Source organism: Numenius arquata, chromosome 10 (assembly GCF_964106895.1).
Source record: "Numenius arquata chromosome 10, bNumArq3.hap1.1, whole genome shotgun sequence".
NCBI classification, from domain to species: Eukaryota; Metazoa; Chordata; class Aves; order Charadriiformes; family Scolopacidae; genus Numenius; species Numenius arquata.
In genome coordinates, this window is record NC_133585.1 from 36,287,638 (window position 1) to 36,309,441 (window position 21,804).

Genomic DNA, 21,804 nt, shown 5'->3' on the forward strand with positions numbered 1-21,804 from the left:
CTATGTTCGGCAAGCCTGTTTGGCAGCTTTTCTGGAGATCATAAATCAAAAGATTCAGAATAATTTTCAGCATTTTTTGCAGTGAGGCCGCTCCCCAGGTCTGCATCTCACTGGGATGGTCCCTGGGATTAAACTGTGGTTGAGGCAGGACCAAATGAAGACAGTAATGTCACTCTCTTTAGGGTCACGAATACATCAAAAATTCAGAATTTGATAATTATTTTATTAGTACACAGATATACACTAGATAAACTGACTTAAACCAGCAATCTTACTACTGCTAAAATGCAGCTTATACCACTGAAATTGTAAAATATAAACTTTTGGACAATATCTGTTGCACTGGAAACTTCCACACGCATTTATTATGACAATTCCGCACTTTAGTTAACTTCAGACACTCCACCCACTTACAATACAAAATTCTTTGGCCTTTGACAGCTTTACAAAGGAAATTTGCTATTCACACCATGAATGGGGGTATGTATTAATTTGCCTTTCAAAGTGCGTGCAGTCCGCTTTGCTGCTGATAATCTGCATAAAACCGGATTAACGAATCGGGAATCCTTGGGGTCACGACAGTCAGTGCGTACCGAAAGTGCCGTCCCATGATAGATTTGGCATGTATGTCTTCCTGAAGAGCTAGGAGGGCTGCTTCTCTACAGACGGCTGTTATCTGCAAAGAAACAATAAAAAAAAACCACCAACACATAGCATTATTATAATAAAATATATTACTTGAAAGGAAAAAAAGCAAACCCAAGAATATCGACATAATCCAAATGCCAGATACTCACAAGGACAGAGTTTCTCCAACTTTTTTTTTTTTTTTAATAAATGGGGTTGCGGGCGAGTAGGACATCCAAGAAACAGGATATAGCTCGAAATTCAAACCACAGAAACATTGCATTTCATATTACAGTATACTGCAAATTAACTTGATAATCATATTACCTTGTGTTAAACTCCCCGCAACACCTGATAAATTAGAACCCCAACAACCAGCGATACATTTTTCCGTCCCCAAAGTGCAAGAGCAGATATTCCCAGGCTCTGCGGGCACTTTTCTTTCTCAGCTTTATGCTGGGAAAGAAGTAAAAACAATTAATTCAGAAAGGAAGGCTAGAAGGAGAGGGGTGTGTGGAAGGGGAGGAGGGTTAAGGTCTCATACCCTGCAATGTGTTTTTAAGCTCTCTGGACTTCAGGCAGCGGAAACAGACTGATGCCAGTGTCACTCTAAAGACACATTACTGTGGTGAAAAGAGCTTGCGGAATGAAAAGAGATATTGTGATTTCCAGTGCAACAGGGAAAACAGTGATTGATATTGACTGCTCCCTTATATCTGTAAATGAAAGAGCCAGCTGAAACACATTTGTCCAGCTATTCAGCATATTTTCTCTGTTTGTTCACTTAGTGAAAAGAGTTCCCCCGCTTATGCTGTGCTAATGGTTGCCAAAGCCGTTTAGTAGCTTTTTAGAGGATTTAGCAGCATGTTTAGGAAGCTTTCACAAGAAAACATGCATGGATTTAGATGGCTTTGTCAAGTTACAACAATATTACTATTAGTTCTGTGCTGCTCTAATGAGCAGTGAAGCTAAACACTGCTGTTACGCATTTTAATGCTTTTCAGGACTTCAGAGACAGTTAAACATGGAAGCGTAGCTGAGATTTAGTGCACTAGCTTCTTGCGGAGATAACTAATACATTATCCAGAAAGTAACACAGGGATCTTGGTCTTTCCATTCAGGTTTTTGTTTAAGTAGACAGTGCGATTATTTCCCTATCTCTAACACAAATATAAAGCTACTTAAAGAAAAATTAAAAACCACAAACCAGATGAAACTGACCCCCATCCCTGCCTAACACAAACCCAGAAATCTTTCAAAAGGGAGAAGACTGATGATGGAAGAACAGAGTCCAAGCATCCTGGACTCTAAACCTGTGTTGGTCTTTGAAAGAGGTGTCCATTTCCTCTTGATAAATACTGCACTAATGTCAAGTTTTCCACAAAACAAAGAAGAAAAGACCTTCTGGGGGTTTTCACAAGCATTATTTAAAAAGCCCCAAATGCAGTACAGCCAGTTTTGTCCATCCTGTTCTGCTCACAGAGACCATCGCCGATCTACAGCATTAAAATTGGGCAGCAGGGTATCATTACAGCACAAGATGTTCGCTTGTTAGGAGCTCATATGTTTTACTGAAGGAGAAGCTGAAGGAAAGGCTGTCAAGTTGGCAGATCCAAAAAGGAAGGAACACCAGTGCCAATCTCATTCCTTCCTGTTCCACTTGTACACCGGTACACTTTGGAGGAATTTGCTCATAAGCTGATATTTCTGATGATGCTTTTACGTTTTCTCTGTGCTCTGCCGAGAGCATCAGTAACAGTGATAATTAACCTCCAAAGGATTTTTTGTTTTACCATTTTTAGTAAAGACTGAACCATAAGTTCTGTAATATCTGAGAATTACTAGACATGAGGAAGCACCGGAAAAGTTTTTTGTTTTTTGTTTTTTTTTTGGCCTTCCAGATGCATTTGAACTGCTTTTAAGGAAAAAGGAAAGCATTTTAAGGCATGAATTTTCCTTTTCTCTTTTCCTGGCTGCAGTCAGAATATTTGTGGACTAAATCTTTTATATATTATTGAGTAATAAATGACATTACGGGACAGTGTTTAAAATTTGGGCCCTCGCGTCTGGTCGCAGGAGTCACATGGCATTGTTTCCATTCCTCGGCTAATGCAGAGTATCAGGTTTCTGAGGTAAGAGATTCGACAAGGCAAGTTTGATTATTTTTCTTCGTTCAAGTATGCAAACTTAAAAAAAAAAAAAAAGCCCTCACAAGCATTCTCACTAGCTAGTAAAGCTAAATCACTCGTGGAAAGCAAACACTAGTAGTAATATAGCCACAGTGAAATGAGAGTGAATTCATCTGGTGAAATCTGCTGCGTTACTGGCCTAAGGTGTGTAGGTTTTTTATAGATATTTCTTGTGACAGTCACATTAGGATATTTCTTACTAGACCAAGGAACTGAAGGGTTTTTAATTGTCATTTCTGCCTACATTAAAAACCAACAAATATTGAGTCAAGTGAGGCAAAGAGGGAAGGTAGCAGGAGGGGCTAATTGACAACAAAGAAACCCAGCAGCTTTGCAGGAAGGTAGGGATCCTGCCCAGCCTTAGCGGCACCCCAAAACCAGAGGCTGCACCTAGACCATCAGTTTTAAAACCTTGCAACAGACCTATCCTCAACGAACTTGTTCAGTTACTTTCTTAAATCACTTCTCCTTTTGGCCTCCACAACATCACCCTGTAATGAGTGCCACGGTCTAATCATACATTGTATAAAAAAAGCGCTTTTGTTTGTTTTAAACCTGGCAATTTCAACAAGTGCCTCCAAGTTCCTGTGTTATGAGAACGGTGATTCATCTGTTGTTCCCCGTTCGCCTTCCTCATATCATCAATGATTTTACAGAGTTTTATCTCACCCCCTCTCAGTCAAGTCTTTGCAAGCTGAAGAGCCCTAAGTGATTCAGTCCCTGCTCCTGCAGAATGTGTCCATCCTCCAGCCCGCCCGCCATGTCGGCTCCGCGAGCTCTGCCCCATCCTCTCGCTGGTGAGGGGCCGACGCCGTGCCAGGCACAGAGGCAGCGGCACCACAGCGCAGCACTGCTTCGGGGTTGCTTCCAGTTCCTTTCCTACTATTGTATTTCCCATCATATTAGCACCGAGATGATTTTTCTCAGAAAATCATCCCCACTGCCTCCAGTATGTTTTCCTGTAATTTAGGTCATATACTCGTGATTTTGAAGACTGAGTGATTTTCTTTTCTTTCCACTGCACTTATCAGCACAAATAGCCTCTGCCTGCCTCTATAAATGAATGCTGTGAACCAAAACTATCTGTCTGCCAGTTTTAAGACAATCCTTAATTATTTTCAAATATAAATCCAAGGGATCACCATTTTTACCTTTTAGTATAAAAAAAAAAAAAAAAGACAAAAAAAGTGCAGTCTTTTGGATCTTTGTGTGTTGCAAGGAATAATAATAATGTCCTAGTCTTGTTCCAAAGGCAAAATCGCAGCTTGATATATTGCAGGGCAAAATAGATATTCCTGACTGCATCTGAATATAGAGTGGCTTTTAGCATCGCCTGTTAAAGTAGTAATGAAGACATTAAGTGACTGTCAGAAACAAAAGTGATTAAACAGCAACAGACCAGGCAGCAGGTAATTAAGCAATAACTGCTGAGGTGTGGGTTTTTATTGCAGAGATGAATAGCAGGCCAGGTGTGGTTGAATACTATTGAATCTATAAGTATCAGAATATACCCTAGTTTGATTATTAATATCATTATAAACGAAAGTTTAACAAACACGATTCTCATTTTCAGTGGAATGAGACCAAATTACTGACCTATGCATCAGTCTGCTGTCTGCAGTTCTCTCTTAGTGTGGGAATAATTTTGAATTCATGTATTAAAAACAGATTACCATTTTTTAAAGGAATGATTTATCATCTGAATGAGTGCTTTAAGATCAGAAAATAAACAACTACTTTAGAATCCTACTTCAAATTCAAAAAGTTGACTGTATCAAGTTATCCTGGGAGGAAAGGAGAACTCAAATTTGCTATCTGAACCACACAGACACTGATGAGTAACAAGCAAAGCCACACACAAGCTCATGGCTATGGTGAAAACAATGATGAGTCCCCAAAAGAAATGGATTTACACCTAGTCATTCCCTCCTCCCCATTTCACTCCCAGCAACAATAAAATGCACAGTGCCAGTTACCATTCCCTGAATAAACAGCATTCAGCATAACCCATCTTTCTCCCGAAACCAATGGTTACACTGGCTGATTCAGCTTGGCCGATTCTCCCCCATTCTGGCATTAAGCACCAACCCTTTCCAGTGGACTGAAAGTCCTTTTCAGCTTCTTTGTATTTAAAGTGCTCTAAATAGCTTTAAAGAATCTTTTTTTTTTTTTTTTAAAAAAAAAAAAAAGAAAAAAAGAGGAAAAAAGAAATGAGCTTCTGTGTTAAAGCCTTAGGTATTTTCAAGAAAGTGGTTTTGTTAGTGCAGAGTCTGTTGGGAACACCTGTGAATGTCGGGTTTAATTGGGCTGCAGCTGGTGTCAATTGTGTGCGTAGTAACTGGCAGCCTCTGGCTGGCTGTACATTGTGTTTCATTTTCCTTTTTCCTTCCTTTTTAACTTGCTCCTCCGCCCCGCCAGTTAAAGTTGTAAGGGATTGTGTGTAAGAGGGATTAGGAGCCTGGAAACAGAATAGTACCCTGCGGTTTGTGAATAGGGCAAATTGTGGTGCTTCCTGGATGAAAACTACCTGCGAGGCTGTGCGCCCGTGCGGTGCACGCCTGCTAGGCAGCCTCAAAGGCAGACCGTGTATGCGTTTGGGGAGGTCACTTTCCCGCTCCGTTAAGGAGAGAGAAAAGGTTCATGCATGGCATTTTAAAAAGACATGAATAACTCCTGGGTCAGGACATCTGTTTCTCACCCAGGCAAATTCCTACCTGTGTCAGGCATCTCCTCTTGCCTCTGCATCAGAAGCTGCCCTACAGAGAGCGATAGCCTTATCCCCACAAAACCAGGGAAGTTGGAAAGCTCTCAGAACACAGGACCATCACTTGATTGAGGAAAGAGGTGAGCATGGACGCCTTTCCACAAAGTGGGAAGAGAAAATAAATGAGGAGGTGATGGACCGTAAGCAGGGAGGCTAAAAGGGAGCAGCAGGAACAGGTTGCTGACTGGATTCTCAAATTTACTTAAATTCAACTTTCCACAAGGGATTTGTACAAGGATCAGTGCAGTGCTGGGTAGAGATGGTAAATACCTCGAGGTTTTTGCCACCCCCAGCAGGTCACTCCCACTCAAAGTGTGGGATGCTGTGGCCCCTCTTCCCCCCTTCTCCTTTGTGCAGGCACCACCCGCTGCCTGCTGCGGGTTCCCACCTCTCTTGTGCTGGCTCCGGCACTAAGCTGGCCCTTTCATTAACTGATTCAATGCACCAGACCATCAGAAAACTAATCCAGAAAAATAAAAAACAGCCTTAGCTTGCCGCTGGGGTATTGAGCTGGGCTCACAGGGGGGATTCGACAAGCCCCGGTCAGCACAGGAAGGGTGGAGAGCACGGCAAGTGCCCCTTCCTCCACTCGCAGAGAGCTGCTGGATCACCTCGACGCGACCTGCGCTCGCTTACCCTCTCTGAGCATCCCCGCACCGCTTCTGGTGCCCGCAGAGGTCTGTCTGAACTGCCTCAGGTACCCCAGCATGATGCTGGCTGGGCCGGGGAGATGTGCCCTAGATAACGTTTTTGTACAACATGCTACTTTTAAAGAGAAAAATGCTATTTTAAGATGTCACAAAAAACCATTTTTCCCTTAAAATGGGCTAAACTGAGAGGCTCTTAACTGGTGAGAGGTGAAGTTTCTGATGTATTACAAAAAGGCTTAAATTTAGCACTTCTCTCATGCTTCAACTTTCCTGTATCACATATAAACCAGATAAAATGGGAAAATACAAGATAACATGCATTTTTTCTCTACCCTGAGAAAAGAAATTTTTACAGACCACTACCAATCTTGTTCTGTGTAGGAGGAAGAGTTTCCAATACTACAAAATATATGATCATCCTGCAGTAAGTTTTGATCTAATCTTTAAAAGACAAAGAAACATCCCTGTATGTGTATCTCTTCATCCATGCAATTCTATTATCTGTAGATTTAAACAGGATGGATTATACATTTGGGCATTTTGCAAATGGAAAATAATCTACTCTAACCAGAAAATGATAAAGTATATTAGCATAATGCTTTTCATACAGTATCCATTCATTCCTCAGATTCATGTACTGTACCTACCACTGGAGTTTTGCAGTGAATTTACTTAATACATGATTGTTGCTCTATAAAACTGTCCTAACTAAAGTGTGCAAGGCACTCACAGGCCACACAAGTGCCTCAGAGAGACAGAGGCTTCTGTGATCTCTAAGCAACTATGTTTTAAAACGTTATTAGTTTTTCTCAAGTTGAAGTGCATACATCTGTTATGGTCCTGTATTCATGAACACTGCCTTGGAACAGATGAGTTCCTATTTGCATTGCAGCCATCCTCTGCAATAGTATCCTATCATTAAATATTACTTTTTATAAAAAGATAGAATACTTCTTTCTCGTTTATTAAGGAGGCATTCAAGATGAGCAGACTTTGAATAGTCTACTTTAAAACAGGTCTGTAGTGATGAAGCAGCATCTTTGCAATTCTTAAATAAAAAGGAGAGGTATCATGTGTCCCTCCTGTCCCTCATCCAACAGGCTGAGCAAACAATCTCTGCTATTCCCGATTTCTTTTATGAGAAGTTACGGAAATGTAATTGAACAAAACCAGCTCCTTTAATGATGTCTGTAAGTGGCCTTAGTTCAGTACAGACAGGCCCAGATCTTCACTATTTAATCTACAATCTGCTTATTTGTGCAATTTTGCAGATTGGTGTGCATGTGACCATGCACGTGGGTGTCCACAGCCCACCTGAGGTGCTGCACAGGGACAGAAAGTGGTCGTGCCACCTGAGTACATCTGTTTTGACCACGACGATGGTTCCCACTCAGCTCTTTCCATGGTGGCCACAGTTGCCTTGGGGGGGCCACAGCAGAGACTGAGTCCTCCTTCCGCCCCCTCCTTCCAGTCTCAGCCAGGATGGCCAAGCTTCAAATTCACCTCATCTACTTGCTGTGGTCACCCAGTGCTACAGAGCCTGGCATGACCATCAAGGGATGAGCCAGACAACTGGCCAGTGGCTCTTGTGGGACAACGGCACTGTGGCAACAGTTAACGAGACAGCAGTGACCAAAATATGCTGCGTTTAATTGCTCTTACAGTACTAAAACCTGAGCACGGGTTGTGCCTGGGCAGCAGACAGTATCACATGTATCAGTAGCTCTTATTATTCTATAAAGCTTAAATACGCCCAGAGAAGAGAAGGGAAAGATGAGATATGTAGCCAAAATTAAGCATATGTATCATAACTATAGCACATGATGACAGCTAAAGAGAATAAACCAGAGCCTTCAGTGGTACATGCTAAGTGTCATCACACATACCTCTGCTCATCCCGACATGTTCTAACAGAGCGAAGCTTTGACTCCGTCTGCAAGCCTTCTTTTTTCTTCTTTCCACTCTCTTAAAAAATATTACTAGATGCAGTATCCTTCCAAGCAATATATAAAACATGTAAATTCCAATTTAACTTTTGTAACTACAAGCCCAAAATGCAGCTATTTTCCAAAACGCGCTCTGTCGATATGGCTCCCATCACTTTGGCAGAGACATGGCATAGCTGCACCTTTCACAAAGGAATTCCGTAACAAAACGAGTTTTTACATGCTAGGACTAAATATTTTTAAACAGCATTCTCTGCCAACTTCAAGTTTCAGCTATATTTGTGCAACTAAAAAAAAATAAATAAAAAAAAAATCACACACATGTTTCTATACAAGATTAAGCTGCATTTCTGGTTAACCTCAGAATTATTTCATTTTTATGTAAACATTTAATGAGAAAGTTTAACTTCTTCCCTTCAATGAGGAAAAGGAAGCCAAGCCACTAGAAAAACAGTCTTTCTATATGTATATGTGTGTGTGTGTACGCGCTCATTTTAATTAAAAGTAATTAACAGAATACTGTGTTCTCACTCACAGTATGCTGTTTTGACAGAGGACCTGTACATAGAGCCAGTGCTATTTTGCTGAACGCCACTAGCAAGACAGATTGAATTATGCAACTAAAAATTTTAAACTAGAAGGCTTGGAGGACATCATTAGCTGTAGCTGTCATGAGTTTCTCTCTAGAAAAGCAAAACAAAAGAAAAAAACTACAAAACAGATTTGGCAGCTTCTACCTTATGCAACCTATAACAGTGTAGGTGTTAAGCAGTTGCTGCGTTTGCTTGCTTGCTTTTCAGATTTTGAGGCAGAGAGATACGAGGTTGGGTGATACATTCAGCATATTCCATATTTCTTGCACTGAAAAATAATTCAAGCCTTTGCTTCTCAAACCAGTAATTCCTTTCTCAGGTTTAACCTGGGAGAGTTGCACAGGCCTTAGACTCGTATCAAAACAAAGCAAATAAAAGCAATTCTACAAAAGGAATTGAGAGAAGTGCCCTCCCTTCCCTGAAAACATTTATTTTTTCCGTCAGTAGAGCACAGCCAGTCTAGAACTGTCTTTCAACTCCTTTCAGCTCCAGCAGCATTTCTTTTACATTATATCACCATTAAAAGACTGGTAGAGCCCTAAACTTTTGAATCTACACAGCAAAAAGGAAAGCAAAAAATTCTTTTTTCATGTTTTTGTTTTTTTTTTAAAAACTCTTCCTCTCATCCTGTCTTTGGAGCTATGGCAAGTATTGATTTGGATCTTGCATAGCAGGTTAATAGCAACTGCATTTGTAGTTACCTATGTATGAGATATCATAACACAATATAGTAAAAGCAAACCATTTCAGTTAGAAATGATAGCCAGAAAGTCTAGCAAATCTTCTGGAGTCCTAGTGTTTCTACTAGTTTGGATAGAAAGTATACAAATTCTACAATAATAAGAGAGATATGTACTTTGTGGGTCTCTATATGGCTATTTACACATGCAGAGACATCCTGAGTTGAGGCAAGGAGTGAAAAAAGACATTTGTTGTGTTGGGCCTTTAGATTGTAAGATGAATAATGTCCTTAATGGAAGCTCTCTTGCTTTTTTATTTATTGGGTTCTCAGCTCCTGGAAGGTGCGAGGTATCTCCTGTGGAGTATCTAGTTCCTCAGCAGAATGCTAGAGGAATTTTGGACTGTTTCTAAGTTTACCTCTTGGAGCTTCCCATGACACCCAGCTGCTCATGTTTCCCAAGAAAATCAGGGAGGAGGGCTACTGCATGCCTGCATTCCAGAGAGGCAGAATATGGCTGGGACGACAGTCAGACCTAGAAAGCAATGCTGTTAGCAACAGTTAGATGCCTCTGTGTAGTTATTACTCCTTAAGGAGGAAGCAAAAAGACTGGTAAAAGACTTTAAGTAAGTTTTAATGCAAGTTTTGCTTGTGCAAGAAAAGAAAAGGAGTAATTATAGCAGGAAAACACACACAATGAATGATATAAATTTATGAAACAAGAAAAGTAATATACCAACAATTGCCTTGAGTTAAGGATTTATGTAAGGGGTATATTTTAATGAAACAGAAGTCAATAAAATGGCAGTGAGACAAACATGACAGTGTGACCTGTGCTTCCCAACAGTCAGTTTAAACCAGTGATGCACTGGTCACCACCTCTTTTTGATCTGGCCCCTCAATGAGCCTGTTCGAGTGCTAACCAGCAGAAACCTATTCCAGCAACACAGAAGAGAGCAGTTTTTGCTTGTTTAGCACCCTGAACTGGCTCACCCAGGATGCAGGCAGGGAGGCTGGCAAGGGAGGAAGGCAGGTAGAGGACAAGACTGCAGCAGAAAGTGGGTTTAAAGCACACCGAAGCTTCAAGATATGCTGAACCTATGTACAAATGCTTTCACTTGTGCAACTTCTTTCACTCATCTGCCAATTCTAAAGCCAATGCGTGATGCATCTAATTAAGAAAAGTATATGTCTGGCATATATAGAGAGACATTCACCAGTGCAGACAGCCTTGCAAGTGGCACTTTCAGGTGGGCAGCCCCCATGTTTCCCATAAGGACTTCAGTGTTCTGACTTGACACCCCTCAATCAGGTTTTAATAGCTGCGTGCTTAAAAAAATCCCAATATCTTGAGTTATTCAGTCATAAAACAATTAATACAATTCTACTATCAATAACAGCATATCTGCTAACCACTTTTAGTTTCAATAAAAGCCTCGAACAATACATCTCAGATGTATCACTGTTGTGTCTACTGTACGAAGTTCATAGGTAAATGTGACACACTGCTTCTGGTCCAAAATTACCCAGTCCGGTGAATCACCGAGTGCGCACCGTGAAGGATTCACAGCACTATCCCCAAGGACCAACTCCCTCACAAGAGGAGCAGCTTGTTACCAGTATAGTTGGCCCCCATCACTCTGGGAAGGAGTTGAAGAACAGAATGAGGCAGCATAAGTTAAAATGCTGAAATGTAAGAACCTGTAATGGGAGCTGTCACTTACCTTCAGTGAAAAGTTGTGAGTGACCAGATTAACAAGGCATCTGCTTTTGCCTTGTTAACAGGAAAACTTCTCATTTGAGTGCACTTCTGCAGCTGAGAAAACTGAATCCATGTCATGTCTGAAAATCACTTCAGTATTCTGGATCACTGGATCTGCTACTCCGTGGATAACAGATCTAATTTAGCAAATTCCTCCATTTCTTCTCTTTCTTACTTGTAAACTCCTCACTTTGTGCCATGTTATTGCGAAAATCTCCTTGGTCTCTTGGGTTTTCTCCCCCTCCTTCCTTGTCTCGGCAAGACAATGTAATGCAAATTTCCAGCACTATGAAGACTTAGAAAATGGGTCATTTGCATTCCTCTTCACTTAGCAAAGATGTTTTACGCTCAAAAATTATCCTCAACATTTTTGCAAATATGCATAGGAGGAAGCAGAGGAGTCTCCCTTCCCTTTCCTCCGGGTTGTATGCAGCCTGTTTTTTAACGTTAATAGCATTTGAACTTCTTAGAAGTTGAAGACTAGCACGATACACAAACAATTTAAGGCCAGAAATTTATGAAATTTATGCTTAATAGTGTTCAGCCATGAGGATCCCCCTAAAGCTCTGTGACATTTGCTGTCCTTGGCCACAGTGCTCTACATTCAAAGTTCCCCACTTCAAGCCCTTGCCTTTGTGCTGACATCAAAGGCCAGTAGCTCTGGGCCCTCTCCACAGGAGGCACAAATCCACAAGCCCCCAGGAGGTCCCTCGGGCTACCTAAACCCTGCAGAGGCACGTACCCTTTCCCAGCAGTGACAGAGGAAGGTGAGAGTGGTCACACCCGTTAGGTAGGTGCTTAACATTTGCAAAAGGCCATCTGTAGATTCTGTCGCATACGGTATTACTGTTTTCACAGTCATTGAGATAATGCCAGGTGTCTCCCACCTTTCCTGGCAGCAGGAAGGTTTGCCAGGATAGCATCTGACACCATGGCAGAGGCTGAGATCAAGGGAGGAGGGAATGACACCCGAAAGAGCTGCTATAGCTGCAGCACTGCAGAGGATGCCACAAGAGTGAGCTGAGAAAGGTCAACTAAACAGAACTAAGGACCACAGCTAAAAAAAGCCTCGAAAGCCATTAAGAAATGTTAGTACAACCAGCAACAGGACTGGCCTGTGCAACTGAAGTGCTCCCAAGGTGCCACGTTGGAGGGACAGTTACAAATTGAAGTTATGGTAAGGTTTCCTGTAGGACCGTAACTCTTGCTGTGTGGCTGGTTTACCTACCAAAGCGTAACCTCTGCCAGAGAAAAGAATCTGTTCCTCCCGGTTCCCACCACTAGAGAAAGGAATTTTATCAGCTCTCTTTGTGCAAACAGCTACACAAAGGAGGAAAGAAAGATGAAGGGAACAACCATCCAACCCAAGCCATTCTGATTGTATGATTATGGAGAGCAATAGGTAAAGACATGGGCTGGGAGGGCTTTTGGCAGAAGGGAAGAAGAAGAAAATGAGAAAAAGAACCCCAGTACTGTGGGTTGTATAGATCCTAGCCAGCCCTCAAATCTATAGCCTGAAGAGTAAGAACAAAAAGCAGTCTTAGCCCGTACTGCAAGCCTCTGTACAACAAATATGCAAGCCTGGATCTTCAAAATATCTAGCAGTCTTCTTTGGGGGAAGCTGGGTGAATACACAGGAAAAGATCATCTGCTCCTCCTACCCGCAGTGTTGTGGATGCTTGCAGCATACGTATGCCTTCTAATGAATTTCCATAAATATTTTACTACTACTAGCTGAATTGTACAGCCAAGTTATCTAATTACACAATAAAGCACAACTGCTCTCCTTAGTGCCATTCTAGCCTATCTAGCAGGCTCAGAAGTGACCTAGGAGTCTACTTTGCATGGCACAGAAGTGTAGAGGAGGATGCTAAGGATGACAGCATTCAATAGCACATTCCAAGTGGCTGTGAGTGGAAGAGGCAGAAAATAAAGGACACCTTAATTAGTGGGCAACATTGACACTGTTTTTAGTTCACGCTTCTCTGTCTTCCTAGCATAGATTTCTACACCTGGTATTGTCCCCAGCCCCTTGTCAAGATGTGTGTTCCTAAATTTTGCTTGGGAATCACCTACGTGCATGAGAAAGCATGAGCTTTCCACTTTCCAGTGTATTATAGTTACTCATTTTATGTTAGGTGCACAGACACCAGGACTGGGGCAGCAAGTGTCTTAGTCCCTCTCCAAACATAGTAAAAGATGATCAAAAGAATGAAGACGACACATACAGGATGCTACCACAGAAGCACTGGTTTCCATACTGAACCAAAAACCAAATTTGTAATTACTCAGTGCTGTAAAGAGCAGGAGATGTTCTTTACATTTCCTACTTAATATCAAATTTAATACTTTTCATGGTATCTGGAAAACTTTGTGATGTCAGTTGTTTGCTTTGTATGGTACAAGCAAGTTTTAAACACATGAAATGCCATGGGGAAGCTGCCTTTCGTTTGTGTGACATCACACAACTGTTACTCACCTCAGCAGCCTGAATTCGTGAAGGTGCTTGTTTTAGCCAAAAGGGTACACAGGAAGTGCCTCATCTGAGTGTTCACTGGCTGCATCAGTAGATGTTGTAGAGTACAGCTGTAATTCAGAAAGCTTCGCTCATGCTGTAATGTGCATCTCCTACTTCTCAAGTGGAGTAATGACTTACAAATCAAATACCGTAACTCTGAGAGAATTGGCAAAGGGTGCAGCGTCACAGTGATGCTCCAGCACTGAAGTCCTTTTTCCCCCCACATAACCACATCGGGAACAGGAACTGTAACACCACAGAGCCCTGAAACAATGTGGGACTCTCACTCTACATCATTAATTGCTATTTTTCTAAATTAAAGGCCGCAAGCAAGTCATATTGTATCCATAAGCGCATGTACGCCACAGGCCTTTCCCCTTCCGATAGTTCCCTCAGCTGTGGATCATTCAGAATCCCACAGAAGAAATATTTCAACATTCATACTCTTTTTTTTTTTTTTTTTTTTTTGTAAAAGGAGGACCTTCCACCCCTCAGTGGACACAGTATTCAAACCACACTGCCAAATATTATATGATGTCCTTTCCAGAGTTAATTTTTAATTTCCTGACTCTACTGCATGAGAAATTTTCAAATTGTCTTGGCAGTCACTTCACGGCATGTGCAGACCTAATTGCAGAAGTGAATGCAGAGTCAGCCCAAATGAAAACCTCCGGACTAACTGAAGAATTTCTGCAGAATTAGTTAGTTGGTTGAATTAAGTTCCAGAGAGCACTGCAGTCCAAGAAAGGATTGCAAATGTAACGCAAAGGTTGCAAACCTTTCTTGCCCCAGCTTGCTGTGCAGTAAGGGAAGGCAGGTGTCTTCAATGTGTCACTCAAAAACCCGATGATTTTCCATTTTCATTTTTTAATGCCACAATTCTTAACCCACAGATGTTGTGCACAGCTATAAATCTTGGCACCCTCTCCACTGCAAAAGAATTTCCCCTGGTATTCAATTTTCTTTGCTTTACCTTAAGTCACCCTAATCATGCTGACATCTACTATCGATGATTATATTAGTCCTAAAAGATCCTTAAACAAATGAAAAGGACTGACTTCCACTCCTAAAGTTCTGCTTCCAATTTTCTAAAGGAAATTAAATAATGTATAAATCAAATGCTGGGCGCAAGCCCAGGCAGCTGAACATCGCTTTGTCCTTTCAAAGTGAAGAGGAAGTATCTGCTACAGAAGGGACAAGCCAAGAGAAATAAAGCTTAACCTCAGCTCCATATGAAAGTGATTTGGGATAATCGGGGGAATCTGCAAAGAGGTTAAAACGGGGACCACATACTAACAGGAGAACTTTACATGATGATCAAAAATATATCAAGAGCTGACCTTCACCTGGGGGAGCTGCACAGCCCTAGCAGACTGTTATGCTGGAGCAGAGTATGAAGGGCAGGAGAAAGAAAAGATGAGCAGGAAGTCAAAAATCTATTTATAGCCAGCATTTGTCATGTCACGGTAATCTTATCAGGTTTTTTTTTCGGTTTGCAAGATTTATAAATAAGTACTGCCTGACAACCTTACAGCAAGTCAGCTATGCAGCAAATGTACATGCTACTTTCCAGTTCTCCTTTAGCTAATACTTGATTATTAAGTCAGCCACTAAGGGACTTCTTAATTTATGTTACTAATGATGGACTGCTGATCCTCCTCTTTAACACAGTGTATATCTAGAAGGGGAAAAAACAGTAAAAATGTGCTAGATATATACCTGGTATTATTTTCTAAGCAAGTGATTGCTTTAATTGCCACAAGGCATTTCTTAAAACTATTGGGAGCGGATGTATTTCGTAATATGATTTCTCTATTAAAAGAAGATCCTGATTGAGTTTACATGGTTTCAACAAGAGTTTACGCTGACATTTTTGCACACAGAATAGCGGGTTTGAAAGTTGAGATCAGCACTGGACTTCATAATTAGGGTCAACGTAATGCTATTTGCATAACCCAAACTTTGATGGAGAGAAAAAGATGTGACATTCAGCTGTTAACGCTATAATTTTGTACATCCTTGGCTATTTACAAAATCTTCTCCTCACCTTTAAAAGGTACAGAATATTTTAGATGCAATGCAAATGGCCCTTAAACTTAGACAGCAGAAGAGTCTAGTCTTTACACTTTCCCAAGAAACTAGCAAAATTATTTTCAGCGCTGTCATTTAGCAGCACAACACTGGTCTGTCACAACACTGACCTAGTAGCTGGCAAAGCAGGGACAGCCACGTAACACTTACATATACATGCGCATTCAACAAACAACCTGCCTAGCTGTTGCAAACACATCAGGAAATGCTTCACTGCTTAAAAAAGAAAAAAAAAGTAAATCCCCAAACAAAAATACTATCCATTTCTTTCCCTTTTAAAAAGTACAGTCTCCATATACAATCTAATTTTGTAGAGTTATTTTAGATTTAAAGTAGGTAATGAGTGCTACTGCCATTTAAATCTCAGGATACAAATTCATTTGAACATCAAGCACACTTGATTCAGAAGCAGCACCGTGTTTACTGAGTTTACAGACTTGTAATTTACCAACAAGTATCTGTATATTTCATGAGAGCTATAAAAGATTAGAACAGGCTTCCGGAACACTATTTTAGTATAAAGAGGCGATTCAATCAATTGTCGTGAGCTGGGAGATTCTCCCACCTCTCCCCCAATAGACTCCCAGCAAATGAACCATTAGCCCTTGCTAAGGCTGTGTTTAAAAAAGCAAACCAAGCAAAGGAACTAGAGGACTTTAGTGGGACCACGGGGCTTTATACAAACACTCCTAAGAATAAACTCTTCTGTCAAGACCTCCGAGTTTCTCATCACTTTGTCTCTGCAAGTTTCCAAATATCAGTAACAAGAAGGAAAAAACAAACCATAACGAAGGATGGGAAGAAGTAGGAAGTTTTCACAGAATGTGGTTGTTTGCCGTCCTTGAATTTAAACAAAACCAGACACACAATATGTCACTCACACATGAAAAGGGGAGAGCCAAAAAGGGAAGGAGAGACTTCTTTCTCTTTTCCTCTCTCCTTGTTTCAAGAAAGCATCCCTGAAAGCACACATGCATCTGCTTCACGTCCCATGATGTCAGTAAACACTACAGTAAAGCACATGCTTAAATATGTTCCAAAATGCTTATCTGCTTTTAATAATTGGAAGCTAAATGGAAGCTATAAATCAATGAGCAGAACACATTCAATCAGCAAACAAGATATTTTTCAAGTTTAAGGTGATGGTACTTGCTGGTTCTGCAAAACTTTGGATTCAGTAATACGCATTGTTAGAACTAGAGACAGTTTCTAATGCAGAATTCAATCAATTAATTTATGAACGCTAAAATGTGTGCACACTTAACAGAAAGTGGTTGTGATTAACACCAGTGTGTCGCATTTCTTTGGTGCTTTCTATCTTGAACTCAGCATCAACATTATATAGTTAAACTAGTTAGAGCCAGGTTATTATGTGCAAAACACCTATCAGAAGTAGACGTATCCTGGGTTCCCAAACTGCCATGTGTTATGCATTTAACATGAAGATTTTCTACAAACTACCATCCTTCATTTTCACAGTCACCCAAATCTTCTTTTCCCAAGGTGTAAACTGGCTGCAGTTCACATCTACACTTGTTAAACACCCGACACAAAAAGCCAGGGGCTTCCACAGAGAGCCACAATACAAGGAGGGAGCAGGCAATAAAACAGTTAGTCACTAAAGATTTCTACCTATTTTTTAAATGCCAATGTTTCCAGTAAAAGGAAAAGAGGGAGAAAAGTGAAGGTGTGGTACAAGGCTATTCATCCCTGCTGGATAATTTTGGTAAAGCTGCTGGGCAGGAAGCTGTGATGGGCAGCTCAGGCAGCGTGCGGCTGGCGCTCTTGGAGCGGCTGGGAGAGTGGGTGAGAAATACGGGCTCTTCTGCCAGAGTGCGGGAGACAGGACGCACTGGAGACCCTGGCACAGTTAGGCAAAAGTCGCTCCAAACAGGAGTCAGCCATTTGACTATCCCTTTTCTAAGGGACTAAACATAGGATTACAGGTCTTGGCCCTGCCACAGCTGTAATTTTTCACTACCTAGCAAGCTCTGCTGACACCTGGGATGTCTTCCTGGGATCAGTGCTCATTCACGTCCTAAACCTCATGGACCAGCTCCCCAAGACAGACTCCAGTTCATTAGATCCTGTATAGCAATGTCCGTGCCTGTGTGTCATCTTTATATAGGTACTCATTCTTATTTAAAAATTTATCATCTGGAAATAATGAAAACTGGAATATAATAACAATAACTGGAAATAACAAACCCTGAAATAATCTACAGTGACTTTGAGGTTATTACCGTCTGCCACAATCATTTACTATTTAAGCACGGGGTATTACCTCTAATGTATCTTCTCCTTGTAAGGAGGTACGTGCTGAGGAGCAAAAGAACCCTGACCCAAAGCTGAACAAGCGTAAATAGGTACTTGAAATAGGCGCAAAGGAATGTGGTGGGGATGCAGGGCCAGCATGTGCAAGCCTAATGTGCCCATCTCCAGCAGCATCAGGACACCTCTTTCCCTGGAGCTGGTCCCTGCGTGTGTTCTGCCCATGGGTAGTGGAGTGGTATGGAGGCAGCTGCTGGGGTACCCCACACAGCAGGGACCAGTCCCAGGGACTGCCATGGGAATTACTGCAGTTGGATCTAATTCCTTGGTAACAGGCAGGATCGGGTCCTAAATTAGCAATTCCCAGCTTTCATTAGGTTTATTTGTCCTTGGGTCAATTTACTGCTGGCGTGACTCCCCTGGGGATTGTACTAGCAAAGACTTTGGCCAAATAATTTCAGATTGATTCCTGTAGCATCATCTCTGTGTGGCTTTGGGAAGACTATTTGTATATCCCACTAGAGACCTTGTAGAAGCAAACACCAATTCTGAAGGAAGATTTTGACTACGCAACTACTCTTTCAAGAATAGAAAAAAGAGTAGCCTAGACCATGGGCAAAAAATCCAGATTGAAATATGTTTAACAAACATGGAAAGTTAATGCTCTCCTGTATATTGCTTAGTGAGTTATCAGCACCTAAATATTCTACATGGCTGAAAGTATATTAATGAGCTGGAAGACAAAGTGATCTAATCAGAAGAGATCAGCAGTAATTTATCCTGCAGAAGATTTACATGCAGCAGCCATGTGTGTTTGTTTATGATCTCTACATCTGGTAATGAGTTTTTGACATGATGGAAAGCTGCGGTAGAATAGTGCACTCTGTTCCTCACACTGACTAATTAATGCTCTACTTAATCTGGAAAAAGGCACTTTAAAAATAAACACTAATTTTCAGCAGACCATAAAGAACAGGTAACAACTGAATCACATCGCATAGGCCTAAAAACTGGTGTAGCAACCTCACAAGCATAAAAAAGGTGATTTTTAACTCCCAGAATACCACATGAAGTGTGCGCACACATATATATATCTCCAACACTGTAATCAGTATATTAACATTTTAATTTTTTCTGAAAGAGAGGTGCAAGTATACATTTTCTCCTTGCAGCAGTTTTCCCTTTGCATGACTTCAAGAGCAACAGACCTTAGATACCTGCAGAGATGATCAAAGCCTGGGTTATAATCTGTAGAAATGACAAAAACCAGTAAGAGATGGCAGAGCTAAAATATGCCCCATCATTCACACGTTGGGTGTTAAACTATGGTTTGTGTTCACAAGTTACCTACAGCAACACTCTTGGCCATCACCCTGGACCTCATTCTGACAACTGATAAAATAAGCAGTAAATCACGATTTCCACAAGTGACATTGACAGGAAAAGCAGCCAGTGCAACAACAGTTACATATCGGATGCTCACAAAAAAAAAAAGGCCAGGGAGATGGTGTTCAGTCCATCTGGCTGCTGGGGGGGGGGGGGGGGGGGGGCACGCAGGGGGGAGCTCGGTGTCCTCAGCTTGTACTGAAGTCGTTCCATCGCTTTTAGTCACTTCACCAAGACCTTGTCTCCACAGGATGTTATGCTGGAACAGCTACTGCATTTACATTCACACCCTATCTCGTTCCAGGATAACTTCCTCACATTGACGTGCCCTTAGCTGTACAAGAAAGAGCATTTGTCTGTGGCTGCTTTTAGCCCTAGGCTGAAGTCTCACGAGGTAACAGAGAATAGAGATTCGGCTTTATCTTATAAACTGTGCTAATATATATCACCACCCTTTGGACTGAAACCAACTTCTTCTCTCTAATCTCCCAATCATTTCCCACAGAAAGCATGTACTTTCTCCAGCCCACGAAAGAAGGCAAGGACATTAGGAAAATCAGAGGGATTGCAGGGCATGGAAAGCCTGCGAGTAAATTTCCCAGCCTAAGATACCAGAGTGACGAAACGGCCCCTTCCAGTGACTAAGAAATGGTCTTAGTGGCTAGAAGAAAAACTGCTTAGGCTACAAGTACTGAGGAACAACACTGCAGAGACTTGGGACTGATTCCCCAGCTGGAATTAAAGGCAAGTCAGGTAAAACAGATAAACATGGAGGAAACGAATGAGTAGAGACTGAAGCGACAGCATCAAAATATGTTTTCTTCTGCCAAGCACAACTCCTACCCTCCCACTCATACAGCCAGTGTACAAAGTTTGTAACTCAGGAGTTCTTGTGTGCTCTCTAGCTGCAATATAAAATGCATTTTGGTAGTCTTCACAGCTGAGACCCCTTATCCACCCCCCACAGAGACCATCTGCAATGTCCCCATCTCCCTGGTTCAGACTGCCCGACGCGAGCAGTGAGGACCAAGCGCAGAACCACATGTCTGATGGGGCTATGCCCTGTGAGCTACAACCAGGTAAGGTCAATATTGATGGGAATGGCGAGTTGTTGAAACGCAACGAGCAATTTCCTAAAACCCCTTTAGTTTCAGGAAAAGAGTGTGCCGGCTGAAGTCTGCAGAGAAGTGCCAGCCCCTGCTGCCGCACTAAGCATAGGTGAGCAAACGGCACGCCATTTCTCGAGGTGACCAGCTTCCTCCACACCTCCAACAATGCTTTTCTGACAAAGACCTGAATTATGGTTTTCGTCAGTGCCTGTACCTCAGTGGGGTCCTAGGTCTGCAGAACATCTTTCTTCCACTTAGACTAATCCTTTCTTTTCTTTGCTTCTGAGAGAAAACAAGTTACAGCTTCAAACCACATAGGGCTGCAGTTTTAGTGCTGCAGAATCCCCCACTTCTTCTCTTTCCTCAATTCTTCTCTATCTGATTTACTGTTTACTTACAGACCATATGGGAAACACGTTGGGAAAGCATGCATCCGGGTTCACGTTCAGAATAAATACTTTTTATGACTATTCCCATGACCTGCAGCAATAGACGAGATTAGTCACCCACAACTATGTATAATCATAAAATCATCTAAATACATTTTCAAAACAGAATACGTTTTAAGATACACATCAACTAAATATTTCTCTATAGGCTTTCTAACACCCATTTCCTACAACTGTACCATTTCCACCTGAGAGAAAAAGCATTATCTTTCAAGCGTGGAGTCAATATAAATATAAAAACATAAACACATGGGTCCATGCAAAAGTGCAGCCTGCAGACTATTAGTGTTACCTGGTCTGCTCAGTTGTCTTAGCAAAAGAACTATTAAGTGCAGCCGGAAAAGAGTTGAAAAAGGATGCTGATGCTGAAATAAAAGTGCCATCTATCAACACATGGGAAAAAAAAAACCACCCCAAAACAATTCTTTTTTATTCTCTGCCTGTTCCAGCAAACCAAACTCCCTCTAATTTTAGGTTAATCCTAAATCAATGACACAAAACTAAATAAATTATTTAATTTAATGTTTCTAAATAATTTTTTACCAGAAGAAAGTCTAAAGCAAAATTTATAAAAGTAAAATTGATAACTGCTTTTTTTTTTTTGCTATGTAAGTAATGAGACAGCCATGTCCTGTACTACTTCATCTTCTTCAGGATTTTTTTTTTAATTTGTCATGAACCTCCAGGTTGAAGAAAAATCTAATGTGTCTCTTTTGCTTTGGAAAATGGTTCTGATAATCTTTTAAGCGGTGTTGCACATGCAACTGCCA

The 21,804-nt window shown here is 41.3% G+C and overlaps 1 protein-coding gene across 1 annotated transcript in view; it reads right to left on the reverse strand.

Annotated features, from left to right (window-relative positions):
* Positions 1-339: 339 nt before the first annotated feature.
* The window catches only part of AFG2A (AFG2 AAA ATPase homolog A), a 203,039-nt gene continuing 181,574 nt past the window's right edge, over positions 340-21,804 (reverse strand). Inside the window, exon 15 of the mRNA XM_074154986.1 lies at positions 340-676. Coding sequence (XP_074011087.1) covers positions 500-676 — 177 coding nt within the window. The 3' untranslated portion in view covers positions 340-499. The remainder of the gene's footprint in view (positions 677-21,804) is intronic.